This window comes from Perca fluviatilis, chromosome 19, assembly GCF_010015445.1.
Source record: "Perca fluviatilis chromosome 19, GENO_Pfluv_1.0, whole genome shotgun sequence".
In the NCBI taxonomy this organism is placed as follows: domain Eukaryota; kingdom Metazoa; phylum Chordata; class Actinopteri; order Perciformes; family Percidae; genus Perca; species Perca fluviatilis.
The window spans coordinates 4,617,639-4,645,309 of NC_053130.1; the positions used below are offsets into that span (position 1 = coordinate 4,617,639).

At 41.2% G+C, this 27,671-nt stretch overlaps 2 protein-coding genes across 2 annotated transcripts; one reads left to right on the forward strand and one right to left on the reverse strand.

Annotated features, from left to right (window-relative positions):
• Positions 1–368: 368 nt before the first annotated feature.
• Positions 369–7,622, reverse strand: LOC120547948 (gonadotropin subunit beta-2-like). Its single transcript, XM_039783778.1, has 4 exons — positions 7,599–7,622; positions 2,412–2,506; positions 1,650–1,768; positions 369–602 (listed from the first exon to the last, which is right to left on the reverse strand). The coding sequence occupies exons 2-4, from the start codon at positions 2,503–2,505 to the stop codon at positions 369–371; spliced, it is 447 nt and encodes a 148-aa protein (XP_039639712.1). The 5' UTR covers position 2,506; positions 7,599–7,622.
• Positions 7,623–11,512: 3,890 nt separating this feature from the next.
• LOC120548511 (cytochrome c oxidase assembly protein COX20, mitochondrial) lies at positions 11,513–18,887 on the forward strand. Its single transcript, XM_039784789.1, has 4 exons — positions 11,513–11,664; positions 13,943–14,057; positions 16,342–16,405; positions 17,592–18,887. Exons 1-4 carry the CDS (start codon positions 11,632–11,634, stop codon positions 17,725–17,727), a joined length of 348 nt encoding a protein of 115 aa, XP_039640723.1. The 5' UTR covers positions 11,513–11,631; the 3' UTR covers positions 17,728–18,887.
• Positions 18,888–27,671: the final 8,784 nt, after the last annotated feature.

Here is a 27,671-nt window from a genome sequence, read left to right on the forward strand (position 1 = left end):
TAATTGTAATACACCAAAACACCTATCTTAAATGTAACTGTGCATTAACTTCTACAATTACACAGTTTCTTACAAAAACCTGTTCTAAAACAGAAAACCAAAGATGACTCAGATCTTACATGTCTTGTGTAATGTAACACTCATAAGAGTGACGCTGCGTATTTGCTGGATGAAGCAGGAAACGTCTGATTAATAACCAAAGTACCCACATTGAACATCAACAAGTGTTCTATGTGGTTCTTGGTTCTTTGCACATAGAAACAGAATTCCTTTTCTCTGGTAAATGGCACAATCTTTATTTACAGCACTTGATGCCAAACGTTCACACAGTTCCTAGAGTGTGTTTTAATGTGCTTTATTTCTCGAGACTAGTAGTAGAAAGGTATGTCATGAATGCAGAAGTTGGGCTGCAGGCTCCCAAAGGTGCAGTCAGACGTGGCCATAGCACAGCGGCCGCAGTGGCAGCTCAAAGCCACGGGGTAGGTGACGGTCGGGTCCACGCCGGGGGAACAGTCAGGGAGCTTAAAGGTCTTGTAGTACAAGTCCTGGTACATGCACACATTCTGGTACACGTTGCTGAACGCTATCTTAAAGACAGGGTCCTGGAAGAGAGCAGACTTAGTGGGAAGTCATGGAAGACAACATGGTGATATTCATTTCCTTTTTCATTTTCTTGGTTTATTTTTATTTTTGGCTAATTTCAGGTTTGATTCTTTTTATTCCACATTCCTGTTTAGTCACATGTTTATTATTCATGTTATCACTTAATACCATCTGTCTTATTCTCATATCTTATTTTATGTTAGCTGTCTTTGTATTTTGAATTGTTTAAATGGCTCTTTAATGTTTTATGTAAAGCACTTTGAATTGCCTTGTTGCTTGTTGTGTGCTATAGAAATAAAGCTGCCTTGCCTTAAATGTTGTGTGCATCAGTCTCATTTGTTTCACTTCATATAAATGAAATATAAGTTTCCCATATCCAATATCCTGGAAACTGTATATAAAAGCTTAGTGGAAAGTGTCCCATCTTTTAACATGATCATGTATTATGGTAACATAAACATCCAAAGGAGGAACAAACTGCAGAGAATAGTGAGCATGGCCTCAAAAATTATAAGGAAGCCACAAAAGCACGTAAGCAGTATTTTTGAGGAACGCTTTACAAACAAAGCTGAGAAAATTATTAGTGACCCCTCCCATCCATTACCCAGCGAATTTGAACTCCTACCCTGGGGGAGGCGTTTTAGAGTACCAACAGCAAATAGAAACATCTTTAAGAAATCCTTCATCCCCAATGCTGTGAAGGTGCTAAATAATACTGGGAACTGTGCTTAAGAATGGAATGTAGGGTGAGGCAGACTTCCAGGCTGCAGGTTTTATGCACATATATTTATCTATTTATTTACTTTTGTAAATGTAACCTTTGCAAAGTCACTTTTTATGTATTGTCTGTTTTGTCCGTCTTGCCGTCCTGGCTATGTACTGTTTGTAATGTCCTGTCTCTCTTGTATTCTTGTATTCGTGGTGAAACCGAAGAAAGGTTTTCACATCTGTTGACAAAAACGTTTTTCGTATTCATATTAATATTTAATATTTGAGCAGGGACAGGGGTTCCAAGGGTTCATCCTTCAAAACTATTTCCGTACTACCTTGGTGAAGCAGTGGCCGCTGCAGATGGTTGTTTCCACTAGGTGACACGTTGGACAGCCCTCCTTCTCCAGAGACACCGTCTGGTTGATGAGCTGGCAGGACGGAAGCAGGAAGGCCGCTGGAAATGGAAGATGAGAAGGGAATGGGAGGGAGAGATTTTCATGTAGGGGGAGCTCAGCCAGTGGTCACCTATTCTTCACCTATTACAAGACCTTCCTCCACAGCGCTCCAGAGGAGGGTCTGGCTCATCCACACAGCATTCCGGGATGGGAGAAAAACCTGCTCTGTTTTATTGGCATGTCTTTAAACCAATCACAATCATCTTGGGTGGTGCTAAGTGCCGGACGGAGCCACGGTGCCTCTGCAAAATAGCCTCAGGAAGGAACTTGTTTTGGTGGAACGTGTGTACGTTCAAAAGTTGTTTTAGTCGTGCAACAGAAAACTCAGATTGGACAGATAGTCTAGCTAGCTGTCTGGATTTACCCTGCAGAGATCTGAGGAGCAGTTAACCATAGTCATCAGAAATCCACCGGAGGTTAGAACACCAACACAAAGAAAGAGGAAGGTAACGGACATCCGGCTAAAAAGAGGGACATCTGGCGGAATTTCCGGCGGCACCGGAGCAATCCTGGAAGTGGAACGTCGTGGATATAGACTAGTGGACGCCAAAAAGATGTTGATAAAGTTCAAAGATTTGAAGTGCAATACGATTCTGAATGATTTAACCCCTATAACTAAATCTGTCTGATTGTTTTATTTACCTGCAGGAGCCAGGGGCCAAATTGAAGATGAGGCTCCCAGAAGCAAAGTCACCATCAAGGGGAACATAGCTCTTCTGACCTGTATAGCCATCATCCTGCAGGAGACAAAGTGGGTGAGTTATATTAATAACTGCAGTCCTCACGGACTATTTTAAAGCGTAAAAAACATACAATCTGGCAACCCATCCATAAACTATTAATAAATCATCTTATTAGCATTTATAAAGTTTTTTAAGGCAACCTCTAACCTCTTTTAAGTATACCTTTTGTAAATTGGCACCTGCTGTTCTACTATTAATATCCCCAGCCTTTCTATTCATAACACTGTATATATATATATATATATATATATATAATAATAATAATAATAATGAATTTATATAGCGCTTTTCATGGACTCAAAGTCGCTTTACAGGGCAGGGTAGATTATAAAAACATAACAAAACAAACGAGCAAACAAAACAAGTAGAACAAAACAAGATACAGATGAAAAGGGAGGGGGCAGGTGGACTATGGGTAGGCTGAGGTGAAGAGATGGGTCTTGAGGCGGGACTGGAAGATGGTGAGGGACTCAGAGGTGCGGATCTCTTGGGGGGGGGAGTTCCAGAGCCTGGGAGCTGCTCTGGAGAAGGCTCTGTCCCCAAAACAGCGCGAGGTTGGACTTTTGGATGGAGAGGAGACCGGCTGAGGTGGATCTGAGGGACCGTGAGGGTTGGTAAGGGAGAGGAGGTCAGTGAGGTATGAGGGGCCAGATGGTGGAGGGCTTTATAGGTGAGGACCAGGATTTTGTAGGTGATCCGGTGGGAAATGGGAAGCCAGTGGAGTTGTTTTAGGACTGGAGTGATGTGGTGCCAGGATTTGGAGCAGGTAATGAGCGCGGCTGAGTTCTGGACCAGTTGGAGTCGGTTGATGTTGGTAGAGCTGATGCCGAGGAGAAGTGAGTTGCAGTAGTCCAGTCGGGAGGAGATGAAGGCGTGAATGAGTCTTTCAGCAGCGGGGGTGTGAGAGAGGGTCTGATTTTGGCGATGTTGCGGAGGTGAAAGAAGGAGGTTTTAATGACTTGACGGATGTGAGGCTCAAGGGAGAGGGTGGAATCAAAGATAACGCCAAGGTTGCGGGGCCTGGGGAGATGGGGAGACAATGGTGCCGTCGATGGTGAGAGTGGGGTTATTGGTTGCTGAGTGTGGATTTGGAGCCGATCAGAAGGAATTCTGTTTTGCGCTGTTGAGTTTGAGGAAGTTGTGTTGCATCCAGGTTTTAATAGCTGACAGACAGGAGTTGATGTGGGAGAGGGAGGATTGTGGGGGATTTTGGTGCTGAGGTAGATCTGGGTGTCGTCAGCATAGCAGTGGAAGTCCAGGTTGAAGTGGCGGAGTATCTGACCAAGAGGGAGGATGTAGATGATGAAGAGGAGGGGCCAAGTAACGGAGCCTTGGGGAACACCTTGAGTGACTGTGGCTGTGGCAGAGGTGTGGTTGTGGAGAGAGATGAAATGGGATCTGTTGGAAAGGTAGGAGTGGAGCCAGCTGAGTGCAGTACCGTCCGATACCGGAGGTCTTTGAGTCTGGTGAGCAGGATGTTATGGCTCACAGTATCGAAGGCTGCACTCAGGTCGAGGAGGATGAGGATGTTGAGGGAAACGGTGTCAGCAAAAGTGAGGAGGTCGTTGAGGACTTTGAGGAGAGCGGTTTCTGTGCTGTGTAGGGCGAAAACCAGATTGGAGAGGTTCGAATAGGTTATTGGCAAGAAGATGGGTTTGTAGTTGTGAGGCGACTATGCGTTCCAGGGTTTTAGACAGAAAGGGGAGGTTGGATATTGGGCGGTAGTTGTTGAGAGAGGAGGGATCCAGACCAGGTTTTTAAGGATTGGGGTGACAGCGGCGAGTTTTGAAAGCAGAGGGGACAGTTCCAAGGGACAGTGAGGAGTTGAAGAGGTTAGTGAGGTAGGGGCATAGGACCGGGAGGCAGGACTTCAGAAGTGGAGTAGGGAGGGGGTCAAGGGAGCAGGTAGTGGGTTTGGAAGAGCTGATGAGTTTGGAGATTTCAGGAGGAGTGACTGGGTTAAACTGGGAGAGGAGGAAGTGTGGAGGAGGGGTCGGGAGGTCTGGAGGGATGGAGAGAGAGGGTCCAAGGTAGGTGCTGGAGTAGATCCTGGAAGGTCAGATACAGGGGATAGGGATTTGTAAATGAGATTGATTTTGTCAGTGAAAAAGTGGAGGAATGAGTTGCAGAGATCCGGAGTAGAGGTAAGGAGGCTGTTGGTCCGAGGCTTGATGAGGTTGTTCAATGTGGAGAAGAGGGTTCTGGGGGTTTTGGCAAGGGTCGGTGAGGATGGTGGAGAGGTAGGCAGATTTGGCAGCAATGGGGGCATCTTTGTAGGCGATGAGATGGGATTTATAGGCTTCATGATGGACTGTGAGGGATGATTTCTTTGTCAGACGTTCAAGTTGGCGGCCAGTTTGTTTCATTTTTCGGAGTGCAGGTGTGTACCAGGGTGAAGAGGTGTTAAATAGTGACGAGTTTTGTTTTGAAGGGGGCCAGGGTGTTGAGGGGAGGTAGACAAGGTGGAGTTGAGGTGGTCTGTGAGGTCATCGGGTGAGGTGAGGGTTGAGTCCAGGTGGAGAGTGGTGGAGAGCAGGTCAGAGAGATGGTGGGGATTGATAGATTTGAGGTTGCGGAAGGTGATTTCTCTGAGGAGGCGGGTGGCGGGTTGGAGAAGGGATGGTGAACCGTATCAGTTTGTGATCAGAGAGGGAAAGAGGCATGGATGGAGGTCGAGCACTGGTTTGTTGGTGGAGCAGACCAGGTCGAGGATGTGACCTTTTTCATGGGTGGGGAATGTGACATGTTGGGTGAGAGAGAAGTTATCCAGTAAAATTTTGAATTCTGATGAGAGCTTGCATGTGGGGGAGTCCATGTGGATGTTTAAGTCACCGAGTAGCAGCAGACGTGGAGAGAGAGATGAGGCTAGTGTGAGGAGTTCAGTAAAATCAGAGAGGAAGGAGGGATTTGGTTTAGGTGGCCGGTAAATGAGGATGACTGTCATGGAGGAAAGAGTTTTGAAGGCGAGATATTCAAACGATGATACTGAGGGGAGGGTGAGTTCTGTGATCCGGAAGTTCTGATTGAAAATGACGGCGAGGCCACCTCCACGGTGGGAGGGGCGGGGTTTGCAGATGTAGTTGTAGCCAGGGGGGGATGCTTGGTTGAGGGAGAAGAAGTCGTTGGGTTGTTGCCAGGTTTCGGTGAGCAGAAGGAAGTCAAGAGTGTTGTCGAGGATTAGTTCATGGAGGACAGGGGCTTTATTGTTGAGCGATCGGGTGTTGAGGAGGGCAAAGTTGGCATGGTGAGAGGGTTGTGGATGGGGGCGGGCGCTGGAGAGATCTGAGGTTGTCCGGGTTAGCAGTGCGTGTGGTCGTTGGGGTGTGGGGGTATTGCAGTTGAGGGGGGCAGTGAGCCGATTAGCAAATGATTGGAGAGTATGATTGAGTGTATGTGAAGTGGGGAAAGCACTGTAGTCCGGTCCGGGTTTTCTGTGTAGCCTGATGATGCGTTCAGCCCTATGTGAACCAGTGGGTGAAGCATTCAGATGACGTGGGACAGGTGCAACAGAGCGTGCAGGTGACCAGATGGATGGAATGGATTGTCCGTGGTGGAAGAAAACAAACTTGCCGCGCGAAGAGCTTCTGTGGATGTAACGGCGTCGACGTAGAAGTCCGAGCTGTTTGATGACTGGGATGCAGGATGGAATGGAGTAGTGGACGAATTGGACTGGCAGTTGCAGAGTTGAATATTTGATCATGATGCCGAGCGGAGGGACGGAGAGCCCCGTGATAGTGGTTAGCCGTGGGCTAGGAGCACAGAGGTGGAGGTGGAGATGGATGAATGAGGTGATTGCCAAATATGATCCACAGCATGACCGGAAGAGAGGAATGTCTAGTCTTGGTCGCGCTCGCATCTGGTGGAGGTTGCCTATGAGGAGGAGGTCAGCAATCGGGTTAGCCGCCCGAAGCAGCTAGGATTTGCCGCCACGCGGCGTTGAACGGGGGCAGCTAGCTAGCGGCTAACCGACGAGGCAAGAGTCCGGTCAAGGAGCCCCGGCAGCCGGGGAACCAGCAGAGAGACTGTCCAGAGGTACAGAGGCTGTCCAGAGGTAGGGGGTACAGCGAACACAAACACAAGAGAATAGCAGACGAATAGCAGATGAATAGCAGACGGAGAAGCGGCGAATAACCAGCGCCAGCGTCCTCTCACGTCGGTTATATATATATATATATATATATATATATATATATATTTAACCCTCCTGTTGTCCGAAAAAGTTTCTACATCAGAAATTTGGGTTTATATAACGTATATAACTACAACGCTCTCAACAAGTTAAATAAATGATCAGCTCACTACAGTTCATTGAATTTGAGTGTTTTAGTCAATTTTATAGCATTTGAAGAAAAAACTATTGATAAAAGAACTTTGAAAATAGTGACAAAAATGTCAAACAAAAGTGACAAAAAAGTTTTTTTTAAATGTGACAAAAATGTGACAAAAAGTCAAAAAAAGTGACAAACAATTTGGGGGAAAAACCCACAAAAAATTCAAAATGCTCAGAAAAAGTTGACAAATGTTGAAAAAAGTGACAAAAACATCAGGGAAAGCCACAAAAGTGTTGAAAAAGACGACCAAAATGTTGATTTAAAATTTTGACTCAGAAAAACAAAAAGTTGCAGGTCGACGGGAAGACAACACATGAGTTAAAGTGCAGTTTTTTCTATTACTTTATTGCAATGTTCTTTCAACATCTTCCCGGGAATCGTTTACTTCTGAGACCATTGCACATGTTTCTACTTTTTATACATGCAAATAGAAATTAAAAGCTCACAGATAATAGCTGCAAAATGCAAAACTCAAATCCCAACACCAAGAATCAGAAGAAAGTCCAAATTAAACATAACAAAACCAGCAAAGATTTTTCTTAAAAAGTACAGTTTTGATGATACAGTTATGATATAATTTTAATCTTAAGGATATAATTTTAATCTTAAGGATTAAAATCTTAAGGATTAAAATTATTCTAAGACACGTTTGCCAGATTAAAACACATAAATGAATAAAAATAAACATTAAAGCAACAATAAGTCAACAACAATAAGTCGACAGGTGGTTGTCGGTGTAAAGGAGGCTGACATACCTCTCTGGTGTCTGCAGGCCGTGTGCTGGGGCCAGGTGTCCTGCTCAGTCTTTTTATTCGGCACAGAGGGGCATGGTTTCCAGGATGAAGCTCGCTCATATTGGATGTCAACCCTGGTTACCTGTTTTTGTTAAAAGGTGGGGAACATAGGGCAGTTTTAATCTTGATTTAAACAGAGGGCTTAGTCGTTCTCCGTATCACTTTTACATCCTGTTACACTCATGAAAGCTGCCAGGATTATATAGTATTAGAAGGAGCAGTGGTAGGGTCAGCGTCTTGCTCAAGGCCGCTCTGACAGTAGTAGTTTTTGAAGGAGGGATGAGGATTCATGACCTGAGGTTGAAAGTTTAGAATTAGAATCATAAGCCACAAGGGGTTAGTGAAAAAAATCATTGTAGAGCAATAAAAGGCAGTGGTGTAGTCTAATGTATTGGGTATACAATACTGTATATTGGCCAGAATCTGCATTCTGGGGGCATATCATAGTGGGGGGTCTGGGTGTCCTCCCCCAGGGAAGTTTTGAGCATCAACGACTTCATTTCCTGTATTTGGATACACTTTTATGCACCAATTTACAGTGGAAATACCTTTATTTAGCCTAAGTGAAGAAAATAAAACACAGATGACAATTCAAAATATATCAAAACTATAATGGAAAGTATGTTGTTGCGTGTCTTTGGGCATTTGTAAGTGGGTATATGGAAATCCTGGAGCTTTCTTAGTGGGTATACCTGCGTATACTTGCGTATCACGTAGACTACACCACTGATAAAAGGCGACAGTTAACGAGAGATAGTTAGTATATAATAATGCTGATGAATAACGTTGTTTGTGGTGTGAGATAGACATAGTTTCTACCTTTTGCGTCTTTGACTATGTTTTGTGTCACAAAGTTTAATCGATTTGTTGTCAATTATTGAATTAATCACCAACTGTTTTAATAACTAATTATTCGGTTTGAGTCATTTTTTAAACATTCTCTTATTGCAGCTTGTTAAATGTGAATATGTTCTAGTTTCTTGTCTCCTCTGTGACAGGAAACTGAATATCTTTGAGTTGTGTACAAAACAAGACATCTGAGGACGTCATATTGGGCTTTTGGGAAACACCGATCGACATTTTTCACCATTTTGTGACATTTTAGAGATCAAACAACTAATCATTCAAGGAAAATAATCGTTAGTTTGTTTTTCATCCACCAGCCAAATGGTTAGTGAATGTTCAAATTTTACTTGTTTTTCTTACCAGCCCCTTGCATACTTTACCAGCATTTGGCTATAGTAGATGGTGCTGATTTTGAACCCTGGTTGCAGCCCTTGATATGTTTATTTTTCATCTTACTGTATGTGAAGCATGCTTTAATGCCTGTAATTGTATGAAATGTTCTCCAGGCGTAAATGCTACCAGGTTTACCTGCCCTACCAAAACCTCTGAAGCTGCTGTCCTCAAACATTCACGCACTTTCACAGACCTCTTTGTCTGTGTGACCTACATTCTGTGTGTCCAGAACAGGTCCAACAGAATGGCGCTTTGTCACTCTTTGATTGAATTGTAGTGTCTCCATGGGCAACTGATCATGCTAACAGGTCAGCTCAGATAGGACAGATAGTCTAGCTAGCTGTCTGGATTTACCCTGCAGAGATCTGAGGAGCAGTTAACCATAGTCCTCACAAATCCACCGGAGGTTAGAACGCCAACACAAAGAAAGGACGGACATCCGGCCGAAAATGAGGGACATCCGGCAGAATTTCTGTCGGCAGCGGAGCAATCCCGGAAGTGGAACGTCGTGGATATAGACTACTGAATAGATCACCATTGGGGTTTCTATCAGCTGGTGAGTGATGCAAATGTACCAGCCACTTGCATATTTTACCAGCATTTGGCTGTTAGATGGTGCTAATTTTGAACCCAGCATGTTAATTAACGTTATTTAGATTTACACCGAAAAGGGGCAAAGCACGACTACAAATCTTTCCATGCTAAGAAAGCATTTGGTGTTGACACACTTAATAGTGTCTGTCACTCTCCCATATGGTCTAGCGGTTAGGATTCCTGGTTTTCACCCAGGCAGCCTGGATTCAACCCCCAGGTAATATGATTACCTGTATACTGTCAATAAAGCTTAGAGGAGAAAAAAATGGTTAGTTATATACACTTGTATGTACAGTTTAGTTTGTTCTCTCAAAGTGCCCATATTATGCTCATTTTCAGGTTCATAATTGTATTTAGAGGTTATTTCAGAATAGGTGTACATGTTTTAATAAAAAAAAAAAACACCATATTTTTGTTGTACTGCACATTGCTGCAGCTCCTCTTTTCACCCTGTGTGTTGAGCTCTCCGTTTTAGCTACAGAGTGAGACATCTCACTTCTGTTCCATCTTTGTTGGGAGTCGCACATGCACAGTAGCTAAGTAAGGACTACTAGCCAGTCAGAAGCAGAGTATGAGGGCGTGCCCTGACAGTACCTAGGTAAGGACTACTAGCCAGTCAGAAGCAGAGTATGAGGGCGTGCCCTGACAGTACCTAGGTAAGGACTACTAGCCAGTCAGAAGCAGAGTATGAGGGCGTGCCCTAACAGTAGCTAGGTAAGGACTACTAGCCAGTCAGAAGCAGAGTATGAGGGCGTGCCATGCTAGCAGCTAGGCGAGCATTATACCGTGTGTTACAAAGTGACCACGTTTGAGCATAATATGAGCATAAAAAAAAGCATAATATGAGCACTTTCATACATCCATGGTTTAACACAAGAAATTGAGCCAAATTGGGAAAGCCTTCATTATGTGCTGAATGCAGTTTCTATATTCAATATTTCTATGACATCAAGTGACAATGGAACATACAGTAACAAAATATTTGAATCTCTGTCCTACAGACTATGGTATTTGTCAGAAGAGACTGTTCTGTGTGGTCAAGATTTTCATCTTGATGGAAGGATGAGGACTGTCAGTAATCTGCTGCTGCCGGTAAAATAATCCTGTTTTATTAGTGTGGGATCACTGTGACACGCTGACTTCCTCCTGACATGGTTCATTCATGACTTTGATCTGGTCATAGAGAATCAAGGTTGTTTTCTTTTTTTAAGTGGGTTAAGATGACACAGTATGATTCAGTTTTCCTGTGACAAACTTTCTCTTTTCCACATCTATTGTCTGGATCACAGTGTACAACTTGGTAGATCACAGAGTGGAAGTTTAGGTTGCAGAAGCAAAGAGACACGTACAGCACACCAACTGTAGCTTATATTTAGAATATGAAATAAATTGTCAAATGTTACTGTTTTACTGTATTTTTATACTGGGTGTTTACATATTATAAAATATAAAATTATAATGAATATTAAATAGGCACACTTATATTGCAGGATTTGTTAGTTTGTGTAACTCCTCATTTGGATAAAAAAAACATACATATTAGAACACATGTATACTTCATGTAATTATATTGTAGTAAGACTGAATTCTTTTTTTTTGGTGCAACACATGTAATTGCATCTCTAAATAGGAAGCAACAGTAACCCCATAAAAAAGAAATAACAATTTAAATCCAATGATAAATTTGCAAACACAGATTTGTAAAAAAACAAAAAAGCATATATATATATATATATATATATATATATATATATATATATATATAATATATATATTTGCTTTTTGTTTTTGTATATATATATATATATATATATAGTTTTGCTTTTTTGTTTTATATATATGTATAAGCAAACAAAATAAAATAAAATACACAATTCACACAAACGTTGTTGCTATCTAGTAAACATAATAGTTTAACTATTTAACTTTTTTTTATTTCTTTTTCAAAGGATGACAACTTTTGACAATTTTATAGAGGAACTACTGTCTACTTCAACCGTGTTCACATTTCGAGTCGGCGATTAATAGCGGACGGACCCATTTGGTAGGTACTGCGCATGCGCTGAGACAAATATGGTTGCAAAAATGATTGTTACGTGACGGTTTCATTCGAGATAAATTCAGTGTAAACTTTGCAGAAGCAGACGAACGCGGCGGTACAATGGCAGGAGAAGAGCAGGAGAGCAAGACCAAGGTCAGTGCCTCGTGTAACTGTAACGTTCCGTGTAAGGAAGCATTTGAAATGGTAGAGGCGTTTCTAGAAGGTCAACAAACGGAGAACCTGATTCATTCACCTTAACGAAACCTTATTGAGACGTTCAGCCAGCGGTGTAGTCTACGTGATATGCAAGTATACACAGTATACCCACTAAGATATCTCCAGGATTTCCATATACCCACTTAAAAATGCCCAATGACACACATTATATTTTTGATATATTTTGAATTGTCATCTGTGTTTTTCTTCTTCGCATAGGCTAAATAAAGGTATTTCCACCGTAAATTGGTGAGTAAAAGTTATCTGAATGCAGGAAATGAAGTTTTTGACGCTCAAAATAACCCTGGGGGAGGACAGCCAAATATCACGATATTCTTGACCAGATACCTAGATGTTGATATTGCGACGATAGTGTATGGTTGACTACTATTGGTGCTTTAACAAAATGTTATTTACACAGTGAGATTTTTGATAAATGATCTCCAGAAAGGATTTAATGACTTAGTGGGTAAAGGTAAATAATAGAACAGTCTGGTAAGTTCAGAAAAAGTACATCACTTTACTGTAATGCAGCCTTTAAAACCAGGAAAAGACAACACTTATGTCACATCACGATATTACGATATCCGAAATCTAAGACAATATCTAGTCTCATATCGCGACATTGATATATTGCCCAGCCCTACAGTGAGTACAGTACAGTATACACAACTTAAAACTGCGTACATGCGAACACAAAATGGTTGTAAATGTCATCATTTATTTCACAAATCTGTGTCCGTCTGAGTTGTGTGTTGACATTAACATAACGTTACCGAGCACACACTTCAACAGAATTTAGCTATGAGTTATCTCGAGTTAACATGATGTAATTTCAAAGTATCGTTGATGAGCGGTTACTTTAGGCCACTAGCTAGCCAGCAGAACATAGCATAAAAAATCTGGTTAGAAATATAGGAAATATTAAATAGGATAGAACAACACAATGTAATTCTGCCAAATAAAACGTCATGCCAATACAATACACATGTTTATAGGCTCAGTCTGCCACTTTTGTAAACAAACAATTCCAGGATGCATCTCATAACCCTTAAATTGCCTCCTCGACTCCTCCACTTGCCTCCCTTCCTCGCCTCTTAGTCCCTCCCACTGAGGAGGCGTGGAAGAGACGGAGGAAATCATGCGAGGAGAGAGGACACGAGCAAGTGTGTTTCAGAGGGAAGAGACGTCCTTTTATCTGAAGTGTCATGTGAATGCGTCAGCTGTTTGGCCGGAGCAACGCATGTACTGGGGCTTTATAGGGGGCGGATTGTTAGTGTGCTACCCCCTGATTGGGCGGTGGGTGCCGAGGTGGAGCCTCAAGAGGGTAATAATAAAATATTTTTTTTATCTCAACGGGTTGTAATCTTTACACATTAATATTGATTTTTAACCGATTCGCAATGCATCGTTACATCCCTATAATACACTATAATTAAGTCAACAATAAATGAAAGACAAGATCATGTCCAGTCATGTGTAAAAACTGGATACAGATGATATTCATCTTTGTAACGATTGCACAGTAATTCACGGTATGTCTCAATCACTGAAAGTGCTCATATTACGCTTTTTGGCTTTTCCCTTTCCTTTATTGTGTTATATATCTTTTTTGTGCACGTTATAGGTTTACAAAGTGAAAAAGCCCAAAGTCCCCCCCAAAGGGACTTAGCATCTCCAACAGAAAACACTGTTCACAAACTGCTCCAAACAGCTCTATTGTAGTCCAGCCTTTACTTCAGAGACAAACGTGGTCACTTTGTAACACACGTTATAATGCTCGCCTAGCTGCTAGCGTGGCACGCCCTCATACTCTGCTTCTGACTGGCTAGTAGTCCTTACCTAGCTACTGTTAGGGCACGCCCTCATACTCTGCTTCTGACTGGCTAGTAGTCCTTACCTAGGTACTGTCAGAGCACACCCTCATACTCTGCTTCTGACTGGCTAGTAGTCCTTACCTAGGTACTGCTCCCAACAAAGATGGAACAGAAGTGAGATGTCTCACTCTGTAGCTAAAACAGAGAGTTCAACACACAGGATGAAAAGAGGAGCTGCAGCAATGTGCAGTAAACAAATTAAACCATGTAAATCTATTCTAATATAACCTCTAAATACAATTATGAACCTGAAAATGAGCATAATATGAGCACTTTAATATAAGAGAAAAGAAGTCACATTTAAGCTTTATGTCTGTCTCTTCTTGTCTGTCCTTCAGGGTTTCCGGCTGCTGGGGATTCTGGATGTCCAGAACACTCCGTGTGCCAGAGACGCCATCCTGCATGGAGCTGGGGGCTCTCTAGCTGCTGGCCTGCTACACTTTCTGGCCACTAGTGAGTCTTATGCCCACCATACGCTAGAAGACTTTGAACAGACGACACCATCTCACATCTAAAGACAATCATCTCACATCTAAAGACGGACGTTTTGAAAAAATGTAACCAAGCTAGCTAGCGTTAGCTGGTAACTTAAGGGGAAGTTTGCCGATGTTCTGTTCTGCCGTACATGCAGATGAATAGCAGCACTGCCTGGAGGTCCGCCTTTATCCGTTGTTGGATGACTCGCTTCATAGTGTTTTAAAATCAGCAACTTTCCCTCTTTAGCGTTTAGCTTAGCATGGCACCATAGCAACCATAAACAACACAGACTAGCTGTTGCTGCTTCCTGTTTGGTGCTGGAGGGAGCGCACCCGTTTGTTGTTGACAATGTTCACGTGATTTAACTTCACTACCAAGACTTAAAACTTAGGATAATAAATTATATAAATCAAATATTCCACAGTGACTCACTTAAAACCTGATGACACAAGGGATGTATGTACGTTTTTTGTTTATCTTATGGCTGGTTTAAAATAATCAATTCTCCAACTAAAATCTGTCTTTGTTCGAGTGATCTGATATCCATTAATAAAATCCCCAAATCTATCTTTTAATCAACGTGGCATCATGGCTTTGCGTAAACATACACGCCACTTTACTAAAGCCAAATGGCGTGTTATCTGTACGCATTTTGAGCTTTCCAAGTTTATGTCTACACTGCTACACGCTACATGCAGGACGCAATCCCAGCTCTCCTGGGTGAAAATCCTGTGTTTTACCCATCCACCACCCCAGCTAACCTCCCTCCACGGACTTACGTCCTTTCATACTACTCGCTACGGCGAAAATTCACACGTAATGTAGGTCAATGGCAGCTGAACGGCGTTGATAAACACGCTAAAAAGCGATTATGCGTCTTGATAACACGCGAAAACTGCATACGAATTGGCGTGTCATACATACGCCACTTTATGAGATCAGTCTGCTTTTAATATATGCCTTTTCACCATGGTAGTATAAGTAAAAAGTACTTCGAACAAACTTGTTGGGGCTCAGTTCTTAATGTAGACATTAACCTGGTGTTTTGTAAAAAGTATTTGAGCAGAATTTTCAGCAGAAGTTCTCTGAGAATCTCTTTTTATATCCAAGCTAAACTGGTATTGTAAGTGAATTTTCCCTAACCTGATTGATATGGAATCGGAAACGTAAATGGAACTGTGAATCGGAATCGAATCGATTCAGGAAATCATTGGCATACCAAGCTCTAGTTTATCTGGATTTGAATAACTTTAATTAATTAAACATACTTTTTGTGTTAATTAAGCATACAAGAAAATGTGTACACGTCAAAGAATGTCCAATAATTTGGTTTAATAATTTTATTAACCTAGGGCTAGGCGATGGGGAGAAAATCAGATATCACGATATTCTTGACCAAATACCTCGATATTGATATTGTGGCGATATTCTAGGGTTGACAATTGGTGCTTTAACAAAATATCTTCACACTTAGATTTTAGATAAATAATCATCAGTAATGTGGACATCATGTCTAAGTGGGGAAAAGGCAAATAATAGAACAGCTAGAACAGTCTGGTAAGTTCAGAAAAATACATCACTTTACTGTAATGCAGCCTTTAAAACTAGGAAAAGACAACACTTATGCCATATCACGATATTACGATATCCAAAATCTAAGATGATATCTAGTCTCAATCACGATATCGATATAATATTGATATATTGCCCAGTCCTACAATAACCTTTGCAAAAACTCATGCTATCTTGGTGTCTTTGTGTATTTTAGAAATACAACTTAAAGCTATAGTGCGTAGTTTCTGTCACCCCCATGAGGAATTCTAAGTATTGACAACAAAACTGTCAGCGCGTCCACACGATACAAGCTTTCCGTGATCACGCCCCTTCCACCCCTCCTCCACGCAGTTGCTAGTAGCCAAGGAGGAAACGGAGGATTAAAAAAACATGACGGACTCTTCAGAAGAGGTCATTATCTTCACTCAAGTTTCTGCATGGGAAAGTCACCAGACGCCACAATCTTCTGAACATAGTCATACTGAGAGATCCAGAGAGAGATGTTTAATGATATGAAAAAGTTACGAACTAAAGCTTTAAGGGCTGATTTCGCTTTTCTGTGAGAAATGCAAACATTTGCAAAGAGATTACTTTAGGACTACAACCGGCATACACATTTCCGATGTCTCTTTTAGTTAGTTTGATTTCTGAATTGTATCCGTGTAACCCTTGAAATCTCAGCAGCGGTCTGTCCTGTTGTCCGCAGGTCGGGTGAAGAGGTCTTTTGACGTGGGATTTGCAGGCTTTATGCTGACGACACTCGGGTCCTGGTATGTCTTTCCGTTGACTGGCAACTCATCCTTCTCTTCTCCGTCTTTCACCTTCTGATCAGAACAAACTCTTGCTGGCATTTCGGACATACTGTACCTACCATAAATAGAAAAACACGTATATTTTACAAACACCATCAACTACGGCTGTGCAATATATCTATTTACTATCAACAATGTTATATGAGACTAGAATGGACTGTATTTATATAGCCCTATTTTGGTCTTAATGACTACTCACGTTTTACATAGTACCATAGAACCAGTCACCATTCAAACACATTCATACACTAATGGCCGAGGCTGCAACACAAGTGGCACCGGCACATCAGATAAACATCCACACACATTCACACACATCAAGCACAATTCAGGGTTTAGTGTCTTGCCCAAGGACACTTAATCGGATCGAACCACCAACCATCCGATTTGTAGGCAAACGCTGTAGCCACAGACGCCTCTGCCAAGACCGTGATACGACACGTGTTGTCTTTTCCTGCTTTTAAAGGCTGCATTACAGTAAAGTAATGTTATTTCCTGAACTTACCAGACTTACTAGCTGTTCTGTTAGATTACTTTAACCACTTAGTCATTGTTTACACATTGCTGATGATTACTTATCACAAATGTCAATGTGTAAAAATGTATTGTGAAAGCACCAAAAGCGCACCCTACAATATCGCTGCACTATCAACATTGATATATTTGGTCAAAAATACCCCGATATTTCATTTTCTCCATGTCGCCCAGCTCTACCATCAGCAGTTTCCTCTCTAGTTGGTTTCTTTCTTTTTGATGCCGCCTTTCTTTAAATAATTGTTCACTTCTTATACTGCACTGTAACTTTTATTCTCGTATTTTATCTGTTTTTATATTTTTAACTGTTACTGAAGTTACATTGTTGAAATCTGGAACTGTATGACAATCTATGTAAGCATATAATGAGAATTAAAAAGTAAGTCCAGTGAGACCGGGATTATGGAAGGATTGCGGGTGGACCACGGCTACATTATCCCACGCTAGCGTCATAAGGACTTGTATTATCTGTTTTTATATTTTCTATTGTTTTTAAGTGCTCTTTAATGTTTTATTTAAAGCACTTTGAAATGCCCTGTTGCTGAAATGTCCTATACAAATCAAGCTGCCTTGCCTTGTAACGGAAACTCTGCCGTGTCTCCCCTTCCAGGTTTTACTGCAGGATGAACAACGCTAAGCTCCGTGTGCAGCAGAGGATGATCCAGGACGGCATCAAGAACAAGGTTGTGTACGAGGGGTCCGTTCTAGACCCAACAAACAAACCTGGAGCGCCAGGGCCCTCGTGACCCTGATGGGGGAGAAGAGAGGACACCGTCAGGGCCCTACAAAGACATAACATTCAGTTGATTTTTGCTGCACAAATTGTGGAAGGGACAAAAAATCCAGGATGTCTTTTTTTTTTTTTTTTTTTGTGCGGTTTTGTTTTGTCTGACAACGTAGGATACAGCAAATCCACAGCATTGGATCTCGTATTCCCCCCCGCATATGGACTTTTTGACTGAAGAGTAGGCTGTTGTTCCTAAATGGTATCCTGATCCTGAAACAACAACAACAATTATTATTTAGAATGTTGTTCCACCAACATATACCAAGCTACTGTACAAGTTAAATTCTCACTCTCCTTTAAAACCCTGTGATGCATGACGTGCTGTGATGAAGTCTGTTCTGGACACAGATCTACCGCTACTTAGTGACACGTAACCAGTGTGATACAGCAGACTGCCGTCCGCTGTATACAGCATAGATATACGAGAATAGCTCAAAATGCGTACAGGTAACACGCCACTTGGCTTTAGGAAAGTGGCGTTGGGAACCACTGGCGTAATGCATACTGTAACTCTCTCAAATGCTTTTTATTTGAAGTATCGTTATTCTACAAGTTGGTATATTCCACACTTAGCGTGGAAATGTTCTGACACATTACATACGTACACATCTGTGTGTACGCACGGTTGACAAATGAGGCCCCTGGAGTGTAAACTGATTTGACTGTAAGTCAGCCTGGATAGATGTGTCTGCTACATGTCTGTCTTTATTTAGGTTTGGTTCACAGTTGTCTGACCAGCAGCAGGTGTCACTACATCCACCCTGTGATAGTGCCACTCAATCAGCACCACCATGCGCCACTTGTGCCCGCCAGTTCATCTCGTCTCAAGAATGAACTCAACTTCAACCATCTCATACTTGTGTAAAATGTATTTTAAATTGGCCTCGATTACAACATAGGTTGACGAGCTTCATTGTCTTTCCTTTTGATCTCTGAAGTTCCGCCCTTACTGTATAAAAATTGAATCGATTTGTGACTTTAAAAATTGTAAGTCAAATCATATTGTGGATATTGAGAATCACGGAACTTCTAATAAGGGTTAGGGTTAACAACTGTCTGTTAATAATGAAATTACATTACAGCAAGTAATGCTACTATTAAAACAATTCTAAGCCTGAACATCCTGCAGAATATCATTGTTTATAATTTATATCTTTTATAACGTTACGTTGATCAGCTTCCCTTTTGTTTAAATCATCAACTTAAACAGATAGCGGCACTTCTCTTTTATCGCCACCAAAAGGTCAAACAATAAAATATTTATACTGTATATTTGTAATCAGAGAGGCAGACACATTGAACTTTTATTTTATTTTTTATTTTCTTTATTTTATATTCCAGAAAATACAGGAGGATACCTAAGCGGACCAGCACCGGTCCAGGGACCAAGGGTATTTATTTTTGTTTGATTAGGACAATGCACGTTTCTGTAAATGCTAATTTATGCCAATGCATGCATGTCTTTATGGTGGGAAGAAACCGGAGAACCCGGAGGAAACCCACGCAAACACGGGGAGGCCTGGGATGACCTGGGTTCAAACCCAGAACCTTGCTGTGAGGCAGAAGTGCTAACCACTGAGCCACCATGCTGCCTCAGGGTTGGGATTCCCTGATTTAGAGTACAGAGTGTTATGTTACGCGATATATTGAAACACAATTTCGTAATCGCAAAGGTCACTTCACATGACTCACGAGAGCAAAGCAGTCTGCGCTCTGCAGAGAAAGCATCAACTTGGCACGCTAACGTTACGCCAAACCTTGACCTGTTGTACAATGGCCTCAGGCTCGACACAAACTTTAGTCCCAAATATGAACAGTATGTCACTTGTGTGGGACTAGTTTGGTTTAAAAAAAAGAAGATGATGCGCAGCTTCAGGTGTTGTGCAAAACTTGCTAGTCTTGCAAAGTCTTGCTAACGTTTCTACCTCACAAGTTAATGCTACGAACCTGTATCAGCACTTAAAAACCGAACACCAGTTTGTCAAGTAAGCAAAATACCAACCGACAGGCATCACTCGCCAAAATGTTTGAAAGCACAACGCTAACTCCATATGAACACACTTTAAAACAGAACGAGGAAATTACCCAAGCAGTAACAGAGTTTATCGCCAAAGACCAAGCCAGGGTTCACGGCTACACAGTAGTTTGGTACCGAAACCCCAGTTCCATACGCAAACGGTAGTATTCAGGCCGGATTAGAACGCAAATTTCGGTTCCTCATTTCAGTTCCACTGTGTCGACTGAAATATTTTTCATCCATCGCTCCGGACAGCGGCAGACTCTTTTTATCTACAATCACTGCTGATAAACGGCTTTTTGTACACGCTCCGAAACGAACGTAAAAATATCACACTTTCTTTGTAGTCTACCGTTAGCTAGCTACCGTAAATGTAGGCTACTTTTAAAATGCCATTATTTTCCCTCTGGGCTCACCAAAACGCGCGTAAAAGCAGGTGAAAAAAAATCCCAATTACATTATATTCCAAAAAGCCCTAGTACATTTATACAAAGTTGAGACAGCCAGACAGAAATATTAACAGATGGACATCCCTGAAGCAAAATCTTATAGAATGGGGGTCCATGACTTAATGTGTGTTCTTGACACGAAAAAGGTCGGAAGCCGGCGAGGTAGCAAGTGACGGACGAAGAGTGGGGGAAGCGGAAGCTGCTGTTGTCTTTCTGTCTATGCTGGTTAAAAAGTCCTCCATCTTCCTCTCCTTTTTATTCCTAGCCTTTTCCTCTTTTGCTGTCTTCTTCATCTCCTTCTCGTACATTTTGTTTTTCATTTTCTCCAACACTGTGTCTCTGTCCTCGGCCTTCTTCTTGCAGAACGAGAAGAATCTCTTCTTCTGTTTCATTTCCAGACAGAGCTCCTCCAGCTCCAGCTTGTCATCCTCCAAGTCTTTGTTCTTGGCCAGCTCCGCTTTGAACTTCTTGTCCAGAATTCTGTAATGAACCTGCCAAGATAATGCTCTGGCCTTCAATTGCTTTTCCTTGTCGGCCAGGTCTTTGGTGAACTTCTCCTCCAGTTCCTTCTTTCTTTCCTCTATCAGATGGACTTTTGTCACCCAGCTCTCTTCTCTTTCGGCCATGTCCTTGGTGAACTTCTCCTCCAGTTCCTTCATCTTGTCCTCAATCACTTTGACTTTTGTCACCCAGCTCTGTTCGCTGTTGGCAAGGTCCTTGGCGAACGTCTCCTCCAGTTCCTTCTTTCTTTCCTCTATCAGATGGACTTTTGTCACCCAGCTCTCTTCTCTTTCGGCCATGTCCTTGGCGAACTTCTCCTCCAGTTCCTTCATCTTGTCCTCCATCAGTTTGACTTTTGTCACCCAGCTCTGTTCGCTGTTGGCAAGGTCCTTGGCGAACTTCTCCTCCAAAGCGGTGTATTTTGCCTGCCAAGCCTTCTCGCTCTGCAGGAGTTCGGCTTCCTTGCTCTGCAGCAGGTTCGTGGTCTCTTTGTGCATCTGAGAGAGACTCTCCTCCTTGCTGATGTCCGGGATTATAGTGTCCCTTTGTTGGATCTGTTCTTCCGTCCGGTCCACCATCGTCTGGTATTCCATCTTCTCCTGCTGGAATTGGAGACTTTCCTTCAATTTGGAGATTTCTGACTCCTTTGAGACGGTGGCGAAGTTCTTTGATTTTTCAGTATTAAACTGCTTCGTCCTCGTCTCTAGAAACTTTTCCAGATGGTTATTTTCTTGTTCCCTTTGGCAGAAGCTCTCCCTTTCTTTCAGTAATTGTGTATTGCTCTGTGCCAGCCTGTGTATCTCCGCTCTCATGCGGTTGATCTCCTTGTAAGCAAGATCAAGAGCATTTTGAGGAAGAGCTGGACGGCAATGCGGACTTTCTGCAGGTCTATCCATGGCTCTGTCTGTAGAAGACTTGACTTGTGCGAAGAAGACTTTGGTTTTCTGTTTTCTTTTCTGGGTTTTTACATACACTGTAGAATTGAAAGTGGCAAGGGCGAGTCATAATGACTTGCCATTCTGGAATGGAACCACAATGCAGTCATAATGACATGCCATTCCGGGATGGAACCACAATGCACTCATCTTGACTTGCCATTCCGGTATGGAACTATATGGCGGCCATCTTACATGGGTCCAGTTTTAAAGCTGCTGTAATCAGAACCTATATGGTGAAATAGGTTGCCTTTATACTCAATGTAGCTTTGTAAAACCCAGTAACAAAGTTTAAATAATCTAAACTGGAGGTCAGAACATAACATTTACCTTTTAAGGTTCTGTGTCGAGTAACACTAAGGAGAAAAAAACACTTAAAGAATCAGACGTTTGCCCTACTTCACAACTCATGGTATCCGGGACATTTTTCCTGCAAATTCTATAAATAAATACTTACTTTTATGGGGAATATATACATATGTCATCATTGTCTCCTCCTCTTTTGATTCTAACTAACCTCCAGTTTCCAGACCCAATCGTTAAGGAGAAGTCAACATGATTTTTTCCAAATGATTTGCCCAAAATGTGTCAGTCAAACTTTAATATGTGTGTAAGACCCGACGCCAGATACAGATAAACCAATCAGAATTGTTTTTCCACGCATTGATATTGTTGTGGATTTTTTTAGGCAGGTTTGTTGAATCAAAGAATCTTCAGGGAGACCAGATTGTGCAATAATAGATCTTTATTAAATTGAGCGGTTTTCTGCAGAAAATTGACTGACCTTCCTTCAGCATTCGTTCCTTTTACCCCTAGCCACAAAACAGGCCCACACTTCTGGACCTCCAATGTGGTGTTATGTGACTTTATACTCCGCTTAACTTGTTGGTATTAAAAAACTTTGTGGTTTTTTGATTTTTGTTTTAAAATACAACATATAAAATTGAAATACAGTGCATTTTTTTTAAATGCTTTGATTTCATTTTCTGTTTCATATTGTAATAAAATAGAAAAATACCTTTTTTTTCATATTCTGAGACCGGATGTTGTCATTTACAAGGCAACAGTGGCAGTGTACTAGTGTTCCCAGGTTAAAATGGCTTTGGAACCCATACTGTGATGTGATTTTAGACATGGTTAAATCAAGGGGGGAATCGAGCATCCGGAAAGCGTACCTCCTATGGGGAGATTCTGAGGCTAACAAACCATCTCCTTCTGTTAGCATTCCATTGACTCCCGTTCATTTTGGCGTCACTTTGACAGCGAATAACTACATCTGAAGGGTTTAAAGACTCTATTTGTCCATTGTTTATTTCTAAAGAAACACAACAATGTATAAAAGGCTCCATTACCTTGTATCTCATGTCATGGCCCCGTAGCAGACGTTTCTGAAAAAATAGGCTCACGATTGTGTAATGACCACGTTACTTTCTGTCGCACAGTAGAGAAATTACCGTATAGTACAGGAGAAGCTCGCAGGCAATCGGGGGGACGTGGAGGCATACAGTCAAGGGAGAAGCCCATAGAGAGTCCATGAAAGCATTGGAACAAAATATTTCAGCAACGTTTAGATGGATTGAAAATACTTTGGTATGTGGGAAGTGAATTCATATGAAGTAACATTTATTCACGAACAATTACGAATATTTTAAGAAAAGTATATGTTGTTAAATAATGAAGTAGGGTTAACGAGGTATACCTATATTCTAAATTATACAGGCAATGGAAAAAGGTGCCATGTCATTTCTCCGACGTTCCATTTTTCCGACCTCTCAATAACCCCAAAAATTCCCTTTGGTCCTACAGCCCACTAGTCTGATATTAATTAATTAATCCCACTATGGCCACGCCAAGACCCGCTCTTTAATAGCATTTGTTGGCCAGGCGTCCATGCTTAAGCAAGGTAACGTAACCCCACTTGTACAGGTCCTATCCCCTGACCAATCGGCTATCCTAACCTTAACCGCTCGAGGTCAAATGTCTAACCCCAACCAATCAAGCTGCTTCGTAGGGCGGGTCTTGGCGTGGCCATAGTGGCGTTTGCTAGCAAATGAGACTAACTGTAAAAAGAACGATAATTTTATATAGTTTTTATTAATGCTTCTGCCCGGGTCAGATGTTTTCCCGCAAAGTCAGAAAATGATTTACGGCAGGTAGACGGCGCTACAGGGCACACATTCTGATGGTCACAGATTTTGGCGTAACACCGGAAAAGCCTGTAGTGAGTATTCACCCAGGTAAAAGGTAGCATGAGATTTCTTTATATAGGCCTAATTTTATTTTAACAAAACTTGTTTTTTCATAAAAAATGACTCAAACCGATTAATCAACGCTTCGCTTTTTTCAATGATTTTGGCGCCCTTTTGATGCTTTTCTTAAAGTTTTTTAGACTTTTTTTTTTTTTTTTTAGACGGTTTTGATTATTTTTTCACGTTTTTTTTTGCAACATTCTTGATGCTTTTTTCAACTTCAACATTTAATCAGTTGAAGTCAATTATTGTATGTAAAAACACAGGGCTCGACATTAAGGCTTGTCTACTTGTCTCATTTAGCAACAGCTGGCTCTCTGCCTCGTAACGTTACTACTCCACTGCTCATTTGGCCGTCAGTTATTGTAAAACCTCAGCTCCGCGACATGCCGGATTCAATATCAGCTAATAATCAACTGTAAAGTAACTACACCTTTTCAAGGATCCCTTGGTAAATCAGCCTCTGCCAGGTAGAAATTGAAATTGTAGAAAAAAAAAAAGTTAACACCAACATTTTGAGGCAAAATCCATTGTTCTGTCTACAAACTTATTTTAGATATAGTATAAGTTCTACCTCTGGTGACACACTGCCCACTGGCGTGCAAAGTATTACTTTGCATTATGGAGTCTGGAGATCATTTTTTCTTGTTGAAGGGGAAATCTATTCTTGGGACACGTTTGTTTCTACTGTTTCAACTGAATTTTATTAATGTTGATAGTGTTTGGATGCTTTCAACGGTTTGTTCAAATTCTGCAACAAAAACAAAAAAACATTATAAAATGATAAATCTTTACCCGGAAAAGTGACTTTTGTGCATGGACAAGTGAAACGTAAATGTACTTGTCCAAAGGACAAGTGCCTCAAAAAGTTAATGTCGAGCCCTGCCTTAGGGATTTGGGGACACCTTGTTCTTGTGTGGAGTACTGAGCCTTCACATTAAAGGACAAGTCTGGCGGTAAACCTATTACATGGATAAAAAAGAGATATGACACAATAAAGGAAAGGGAAAAAAACAAAAAGCCTAATATGAGTTCTTTATACATCAATCATGTGACCCAGATAATGTAATAATGCAAATACACAGCCTGTGAAGTAAACCAGGCCTCTCTGTTATCATGATTTTTTTTTATAACTGTATCCCCCCTTTGTCGTTTTTGCTGCTATGAACATATTTAGGGGTCCAGTACCAACAACTAATAATTGAAATAATACTAAAAATATATAGTCCAACCAATTATTACTCACATCATTATTTGGCATATCTAAATAAAATCAACAATTACATATGCCTTATGACCTTAGCGAATGTTTGCAATTACAGTTAAGGCTGTTGCTGTATATTGATATCTGTTTTTCATGCAAATATTCACCCTCTGCATTATCATGAACACACAAAGTGATCCATGTAAACCAATGGAGAACATTCAGCACATCCTCATTCAAAGCAGCCAGCTGAGCTCTGTAGAGATAAGGAGGCTCGTCACTGCAACAAATGGCTTCGAAGAAGACCTGATGCAAACACACACAAACCAGGACTTAAATATGTCCATTGATATTCAGACAGTAAAGTTGTTGTCTGTGGGAATTGAAATTTGAAAAGGATTCAACACTTAATCACTTCAAGGTTTTTCAGCAGTTAAGTCTTTAAAAACAAGGTGGAATGACAACTGCCGGTGTTTTTCGCGGATGAAAGTTGACTCAGCGTTTATTGCAGGTAAGATAATGGCTCAAGATGATTAATTCTGCTTTGGTAACTAAAAAGAGGCAAGCAAAAAAAATAAAGAATCTGGCCCTTGAACAGGAGACATCACAAAAAAACTTTTAATTTCTTGAACATTTAAATGAGTAAATGAAGACGGAGCAATCGGCTTCAACAGATATGGATATTTAAAACTATCGTCTTGAAAGGAAATGTAAACCTGAATTATCCTATTTTTTATATTAACATAAATGTACTGCTGTAATCAACTGTTGTGAATTCTCACTATGCTCTTTTTTTAGCCTCTTTTAGCTCATTGTTTAGTTACTGTGACACACCTACTGTATGTTTCAGTCTCATTGCTCTCATCAACCCTGTTTCCAGCAGCTGTGATCAGACAGTTAGAGACAAGCCGGTAAAGAAAGTGGAACATTTAGCAGCTAAACAGCCACATATCTGTCTTAAGAGATACCAGAGCAAACAAGAGAGTGAGTATCGGACACAAACATTACTTCAAATTTGATCAATCTTTTATAAAGTAAAAGTACAAGTATCTTACCAGAAAATGACTTTGGTAGAAGTTAAAGGTTCAGTGGATCATTTTTATAAAAATAACTTTTTTCGCTATATCCTGACAGTAGCACATTAGACAGATAATCTGTGAAAAAATCATGTTCCTCTGACTCCACCTACTGCTACTGATGGCATTTGCAAGTTTCCACCGTGCCCTAAGATTAACAACCAATCACATCTGAGGAGTCTCTAATGCCGTATCAATGACTGCTCATTTTTTATATTTATATTTGATCAACGCTGCCTAGTTTTACAGTTTTACAAGTAGTCATTGACACTGCGTTAGAGACACCTCAGCTCTGACTGAATGTTTTCCCTATGTTATTAGGAGGACCAGGAGCAGGTAGAGAAACGTGATTTTTCTAGTGAAACCTCACCAGGTGACTAAAACCTTATTTACAGGAAATATAAATACAAATGAAAACAAAGGACATGAAATAAACTCAGGTAGGAAGGATGAGCTGCATGCCAGGTGTACTTATTCCATTGTAAAACACCTCTGTATTTTATAAAGTGCTGCCCTCTGGTGGTACGAGAAGGAGGAAGGTACAGCAAACTTGATGTTCTCGTTGACCTTGAGTGAATATTTGCGCTATTACGTAAAAATTGTTGGAAATGGTCTGGTATGGTGTGGCTCTGATGTTTGACCTTATAGATTAATGCTGCGTTCCAGGCAACCCATAACCCGTGTTTTCACAACCTTCTAGCCGTGAAAGTGCCTTGGAACAGCAGTCAAACCCGTAACTTAGTACTCATGAACTGGTACCAGATGGTTGTACTCCCAGTTACAGTTTTTGACGTCACACACACATAAACAACAATGGCGACCCCTGTTGATGCTGTACAGACGCCGGTGATAAACAGTGACAAATAGAAATAAGTAGACATAAATAGGCAACGTAAAGTAATTGCACACATTGTAATCAAAACAATACACACACAATTGTGTACTACTACAGGTTATGTTTATTAAATGAAGCTCAAAATATGTTGCCGACTAGAAATCGCTAGTATCAGCTAGCACTAGCTAACGTCAGCGTTAGGTAGCCGCTAGCTAACATTAACGTTAGGTAGCCTATCCTGAACCCTGCCAACGGCACAATGTTTAGCTAGCCAGATCGTGACTTTGCCTGGAACGCTACCAAGTCGTGAGTCATAACTTGAAGTCGTAACTTGAAGTCGTAACTTACAGGCTAAAAATTGTGTCTGGAACGCAGCAAAAGATACATGTTGGCCGAATGTTTATGTTATAGATAGTTAGTATTTTAAGCTTAAAGAATAAGAGGAAGGAACTTTATTGTTGCTTCCTTATAGTAAATCATAACATTCAGCGTTTCCACACCTTCTTAAACATCAAATTCAAAGTCAGACATCAACAAAGAGAAAAATAGAAACTGAATTTTCATTTTTTGTGAGGAAGAATCTTTCACTCCCCATGTACAAAAACGGTTTTTTTTGCAAGTAATGAGTACCAAAGAC